Raw genomic sequence first — 7,068 nt, forward strand, 5'->3', positions numbered from 1 at the left:
ATGTACCGGGCTAAATTTGGGTTTCAATTTATAACAAGTACGAACACGTGGTGCTCACTGGAAATACTTGACGAGGTGAAGGTAAATGTTCACGATTTACTTCTGTGTTTAACTAGCGTACATGAAGGTTCACGAACTACATAGTTAAATTCTGATTTCAATTTTGTTACTGTGATAAATTAGAATCACTTGTGTATATTTGCAGTCACGCCATGAAAACTCCCTTGTTGTTGAACTGGATATTGCGGCACGGGAGGAATTCAACCTCATAGAACATGGCCTTGATCGACTATGGGACAGTAAGAAAGACTCGGCTTTTATAATATTTTACGGTCTTCTTGTTAGTAATAATTTGTAATCATTCTGCCTAGTTAGGTTGCATAGGGAGAAAATCCCAATCTGTAACAGATCTGTACGCCTTCGGCCTATTTAAGTTGCATGCCTAATTAAGTCACACGTTAGTCTTATTTGAAATAAATAACTTCCTAAGTGTTCCTCTGATAGCTAGGATGTTGGAAGAGAAGGGAAGGGAGACAATGAATGGAATAATGAACAAAATCTGCTGAATTTCACTCTCCTAGCCCCCTCACTGTCTTCCCTTCATTTTCATGATTATCTCCAATAGATACACCCTAAGGAACTCACATTAGATAATAGTGGCAGTGACCCTTGTCCTAAACCCAACATTGCAAATTGATCATAGAAGTACATTAGCTGTTACTCTTATTATGGTGTTTCACCTCAGTTCCAACCCGTGCAGAACACCCTGTTCTAATTTGTCTTATTTGAATTTTTTTGGGATCACTTTGATAATTGGTTAACATTTTCTGTTTTCTTATTAGTTGGCTTTATTTTTTGCCTATCTTTAATCATGTGTCTTCACTAATAGTAATCCCATTGTTGGCTGACTAAAGAAGCAATTGATTTAGATGTTGAGATTTTTGATTACGTACATCACACACTTAATCCTCCTAATCCGGGCTTGCTTGGCTACCTTGCAACTATCAGGAATGTCTCGGGAGAATATTCAGAAGGAGTCTGAAGAACCGGGGGAGGTAGTTCCAGATTCATTGGATGGAGAGGATGTTGTCCCTTCCGATAGCTCTAATGGCGAAGGTGCTGATGATACCAAGGCTTCCACGCTGTCATATGACCTGAATTTGACGCCAGAAGAGAATGAATATCCTTATACTGGAATGTCTCCTGAGGAGAGAAATGCGTGGCACTTGGCTGTGTGGGCTACTAGATACTTGAAACCTTGAGGATATGTAGTTTAGATGAAGAATTGCGGTCTAGGTTGTACAGGGTAGCCAGGACGTGTTGGTTGAAATTTATCTTGACTTTATAACTATTTTCTACATTACCTTGGATTGTTATTATGCTAGGTAGAAGGCCACTGGTCTCCTAGTATGTTATTTCTCAACTTTGGTGAAACCCACTGGATATTACATGCATATTGTGAGACACGATTATTATTATTAATGCCAATTATATTATTATTAGTAAGTTTTAATTTATTGTGTTTTTTTCTTTTCTTAGGTAGAAGTTTAGTGGATAATTCATTCCCAGATTAGGCCACATCCAATATGCTGAGTACATGGTTACTATCATATTATAGAGATGGTCCATCATCCAGCGTTTGATATGAGTTTTATATCTTCAAAGTTTAATAAAAAAATTTTCTTAAATCTACAACAAAACACATGTTTATCTTAATCAAATTCATATATGCTTTCGGTTTTACAGTTTTCAATCAGCTAAAATGAGTCAATGATTCATCTGGATTTTATATTTAGGCCTTCTTCAGGGTCATTTGTCATTTTGACCTTATCTTTTTCCCCAAAAGAGATTGCAAAGTCTTTTGAAGGGCTTATATATATAAATATAATAAACCTCTGATCACATAGCAAAAGTAGAACAGCTTTATTCATAACCATGGTTCAAATTAAAGAATATAAGCTAGGATGCCATCCTCAATTACTGTTAAAAAAATAACCTATGCTATGCCAAATTTATTGGCTATCTAAGTACAATGAAAACCAATAAGATAGACCCAGATCAATTGAAAAAGATGCTAATCCTTATAGTGCAACTGCATATTCAAAGCTAATCAGGTCGATCCTGTAGCCTCAAACACTCACCAACACTAAAAGTGATTGTCTCTTTTTAGAAACACTTCTTCACTATTAGTATGTGATGCCATAGGCATGACCATTCTAACAAGTTCCCCCATCGATTCCAATCTTGAACCAACTGGTTATTTTTAAGTTGAAAATCAATTGTTTTCACTAAAACACAGTTAAACGACACATTGACTGATCAAGTACGTTGTTGATAACTCTTAAAATGAATGAGAGAATGTGATAATGGTCAACATCCTGATCCTAAAAAAAATCACTAAGTTAATGCTGCACCCAAATCTTGTTCAGCTAAAATAGTCTTATTTTAAAAATAAACAAAGCTTAAATAAAATAAATGATATAGCAATCTAAACCACTATTGTTACAACTGTTTAGCACGGTGTGTGATATTATATCAATACTTATTATTATTATTATTATTATTATTATTATTATTATTATTATTATTATTAAAACTAAAACACTAATGAACCCAATAACAACTATCGACATTATTTATATATATATAATAATATATAGATATATCTATTTTGAAAGAAGCATCAGCGCCCCCCAACCCCAGCGCCTTACAATCCTTATACACTCTCCTTAAACACAAGCTACTTGTCAAGTCGCCGTCTCTGCACCAGCGGTCATCGTCGATTCCGGCCTGTTGGTCGCCTGTCCACTCTTCACTGGTAAGGCCCGATATTTCGTTCTATTCGCAGTGATCAAATGTGACTAGGGTTTGTTGAGTTACAGTCAATGAAATTCTTGCATGTATCGATCATGCTTACAATGCTCCCCTGTCTTGTGCATTAAAGCCTTAAAGCCCCTAATATTGAGATAGTTGGGGTTTTTTTATCCAATTCCATGTATGATTACCTACGATCTTGAAAAAATTTTGATTTGCCCACTGCCTACCATGGTTATAACCATGCTCTGTGATTGATATGCTTCTTTTTCCTCATCTTATCAGTTTAGTTTTCATTATAAAGTACATGTAGATCATTTTAGCTTACTGTGATTGATATCCTTCCATGTGCAGTTGCTATATTCATATCATGGTAACCTCATAGTTTTTTAGTTAGCACAGTAGGCGTGTTATGATTTGTAACCCCCTTGTGAACACGTTACTTGATTTGGTTATTCTTGTTCATTTGGTGTTATAACTTTTGTTGGCCTTAAAGATTCATGGTTTGCTTTTGTAATGATGAATCTGATTTATAAAGAACAGGTAGAGTATTCTAGCTTATAACCATGTCTTGTGCTGGGTCTCTCCTACCATTGCTTACAAGTTAATATTTTGGCTTCTAGTATACATAAACAAAATTTACCCGCATTATATGTTGCTGGAGTTAATGTCATGATTTTTTGCCTGCATCATGTCACTATGAATTTAAGATGGCTAGGAAAGGCCGGTTTACCAAAAAGGCTAAATCAGGACCAGCATGCCAGCAGTCTCAAAAGGCACCGGCTCCGGCTCCGTCTCCGACTTCGGCTCTGCACCAAGATGAATCTGAAATTCCCCAAGCAAGCTATGGTGGTGTCCATACAACTGTACGCCCGTTCCGTCCACCACGCAGTGAACCAAGGCCTGCTCCACAGACGCGCACTTATAGCAGCCAAAACTCGGAGCTGGGATCCGACCAATTGGCCACCAATGCTCATGAAGTGGATTCTATTGACCAAGAAGTTGACGACCGCTTTGTTGCTTCTAGAGCTCAGAGTCGCAAAGGACGGAAGACCACAGAGTATTGGACGGTTAAGACCATCGGTAACTTTCTATTAGATTTACCGTTGACAATTTACTCTTTAGTATGTGTTACTTTAGATTTCTTCGTGCAAACGGTCTACAACGGAGACATATATAAAGGTTTATAATTGGCTTGTAGATTCCGATGGCACAATCAAGGCGGCTAACATCAGTGTGAGGGAGGCTATGGAACGGCCCAATGGTAGAAGGATCGTGCTTAGGTTCAATAATGAAAAGCAGCCAGTTAGAGACGAAGCTGGCCTGTTGAGTGGCGTTCTTGGCATGCTTGGATCTGACTACGGTAAATTTCCTATCTGCGAGGAAAGTTGGCGTCACGTTACCACTAAGGAAAAAGTTTATTTCGAATGTGTCAAGGTAAGAGTTTATATCCGATCTAAATTACATCTGCTTATTCATGATTAGAATTGATTATTTTAGGAATAGTAATTTATTCTTAAATTAAAAGTAACTTAAATACAACACAAAGTGTTTGTATATAAAGTGTTCATGAATACACCGATTTTATTCACAAACTTCTGTGTACTCTTAATATATGAGTTTACATTTTTTCTTTTTAATTTGTTGGCCTTTGGATTTCTGTTAGTAGCAATATACAATTTTCAATCCCTTTGTGCGTTTTTTTAATGAATATTATATTTGAGTCAATAGACATCTTTTACTCTATTTTTTTGGGTTCTGGTCGGTTGGTGCAGCTTCTTCGATTTATTCTTTATTGCTAAAAGATGTTTTTGTAATGGATGGCTACCTTTTATCTGCTACTTGACCAGCGAGTATTACAGCAAATAATTTTAACGAATCGGGTTACTTATGCAGCAAATCTTTGAGTTTGATGAAGATAGTGACGGAGTTATAAAAAAAATATTTTGAAAAGTATGGGGAAGTCCTGGAAAGATACAAGGCTAAGGTTGTATGATGATTACTACGAGCCAACACTGTCGACTGAAGAAAATATCGAGAACCGTTCGCCAGGAATTGATCGAGATCACTGGCGATGGTACCTTGATTATCGCGCCAAACCTGAGACGAAGGTAAAAATAGTATTTATATTGGTATAATATAGTACAATCCCCTTTGCATTGTGTCTTTTTTAAAACAGCTTCTAACAACCGTTTATCTCTTATGGACCAATAGGAGAAGTGCAAGAAAAATGCATTAAATCGATCAAAACAGCTGTATACACACACTGGCGGTTCAAAAAGCCTGGCTCGGCGGAGGGAAGAAGAGGTAGTGTACTTTTTTATTCACTCTTCAGTATTGTACTACTCTGCATAATCCCCATTTAATTTTTTATTCTCCCTGATTGCGTGGTCTTCGGTGATGGATTAAACTTTCTTATTTCAGTCAGAACAAGAAGGAAGGATAGTCAGTAGAGGAGAGCTGTGGATCAAGGTTCACAAAAGAAGTGATGGCTCTTATATTAATGATGAGGCGAGAGAAATTGGTGTAAGTACAACTTAGTATGATTAGTCATTACATTTATGATATATAATGCATCCATAGTTCATTGCTGCTTTTTAGTTGCCTATTCCTTGTGTGTTGAGCTGAAAATAGGTTGTGGGTTTCTTTTCATTCAATGTTTACAAATAAGTTTTTGGGTCCAACGCTTATACCATGAAGTAAACTTGGTTTAGGAGAATTTATATATGTAACAGCTCTAATTCTTTGTTTCAAAATATATATGTAACACATGATTGGGAGAATTTATCAAAATTACATGCTGTAACTAGTATTGAATTATTTCTCTGCCCATTTTATTTATTTATGTATTAATACATTTATTTAAATGAGCGATATTCTGAGAGCGTGTGATATGCATAAGTTTAGTAATAGAGAGAGAACAGTAGAAGGTTGGAATCTAAGTTTAGTAATAGAGGAAGAACAGTATAAGTCTTGGAATCCAGGGAGATCTGAATAGTGAAATCTATAGCGTACTTGGGTGTCTTGTGGTTCCTCAAATTGATTTTGTAACAGAACTAGAATCCAATCCATTCAAAAATATTCCCTGCTCTCACTTCAGATGTATATCCCTATGCATGCTTATGCTTATCATGTGCCTCAAATATATTGTCTCAGTTTAAGTTTTAATTAAGTTGAATGTACTTGAATCGGATCTATATTGTTGTTTTATGTCTATAGGAAAGACTTCTGGAGATTGAGCAAGAACATGAGTCTTCTAGAGTCTTGTCTCAAAATGATTCCCTTGCTCAGGTTTTTGGAAGAGAGAAACCGGGTAGAGTGCGTGGAGTGGGTCTTGGACCGACTCCTAGTCAACTCTTTGGTACAAATTTGCGGCCATCAGTAAATCGAGTCCTAGAAGAGGAGACGCAAAGGAAGCTAAATGAACTACAGACAGAACTGGAAGCTGAGAAGTTGAAAAGGAAGGCGATGGAAGATGAAGCAGCAGCAGACAAGAAAAGGATAAAGGTAATGGAGAGTGCTTTGATTTATCTTTTTCAACGGCAGGGTGAGGAGCTGCCACCAGAGATTGCTGCAGGGATGTGTTAAGTGGTTTTGATGCAGTAGAAAATAGTAGTTTAGGATTGAAATTGTTTTGGATGGATGCATACTGTTTTTGAAGTAGACTACGCAACTCTTAGCAAGAGATTTATTTTTTTGGTATTTTGATAAATACATTTTGGTTTTTGGATATTTTTCTGGTTTTGTCACATGTTTAGATTCTATCCGTCAATACAGTCACTGTTAAAATAATTAGAAATCCAGGGAACCAAATTTATTATAATATTTAAGTAAATTTTACGTGATTTCATAAATAAAAACCCAAATTCTGCGTTTTTTTTTAAATTTTTTCTTAACTTGGCGGCGGTTCTTAAAACGCCAGAAAGACTAAAAAAATATGGCACTTGTATGGTGGATTGCGGCGGTTCCCAACCGCCTATAAACATGGAGACAAACCGGACCTATACTGCGGCGGTTGTACGATAGCCGCAAAATACATTCAAATTAAAGGAAACTGAATTGATTCGTGGCGGTTTTTAAACCGCTGATAAACAGAGTAGTGAATCGTTGAACGTTAATTTTGCGGCGGTTATTTTAACAAATGCCGCGAAATACGTATTTAGCGGCGGTTATACCAGCGGTTGTTGGAAACCGCCGCTGAACTCAGTCCCCGCGCTCATAACCAGGGCGGTCATCATAGCCGCCGGAAAACTG

The 7,068-nt window shown here is 36.8% G+C and overlaps 1 protein-coding gene across 1 annotated transcript; it reads left to right on the forward strand.

Annotated features, from left to right (window-relative positions):
* Nucleotides 1-3,544: 3,544 nt before the first annotated feature.
* On the forward strand, nt 3,545-6,544 carry LOC112803621 (uncharacterized). Its single transcript, XM_025847106.2, has 6 exons — nt 3,545-3,897; nt 4,016-4,251; nt 4,711-4,925; nt 5,029-5,121; nt 5,239-5,340; nt 6,034-6,544. Exons 3-6 carry the CDS (start codon nt 4,770-4,772, stop codon nt 6,400-6,402), a joined length of 720 nt encoding a protein of 239 aa, XP_025702891.2. The 5' UTR covers nt 3,545-3,897; nt 4,016-4,251; nt 4,711-4,769; the 3' UTR covers nt 6,403-6,544.
* The last annotated feature ends 524 nt before the right edge of the window (nt 6,545-7,068 follow it).

Source organism: Arachis hypogaea, chromosome 5 (genome assembly GCF_003086295.3).
Source record: "Arachis hypogaea cultivar Tifrunner chromosome 5, arahy.Tifrunner.gnm2.J5K5, whole genome shotgun sequence".
NCBI classification, from domain to species: domain Eukaryota; kingdom Viridiplantae; phylum Streptophyta; class Magnoliopsida; order Fabales; family Fabaceae; genus Arachis; species Arachis hypogaea.

Excerpts from the sequence above, each read along its gene's own strand:
- LOC112803621 (XM_025847106.2), top strand. The coding sequence starts at position 4,770 with ATGGGGAAGTCCTGGAAAGATACAAGGCTAAGGTTGTATGATGATTAC. Across the intron at positions 5,122-5,238 it reads CTCGGCGGAGGGAAGAAGAG|TCAGAACAAGAAGGAAGGAT; the intron begins GTAGTGTACTTT and ends TTCTTATTTCAG. Across the intron at positions 5,341-6,033 it reads ATGAGGCGAGAGAAATTGGT|GAAAGACTTCTGGAGATTGA; the intron begins GTAAGTACAACT and ends TTATGTCTATAG.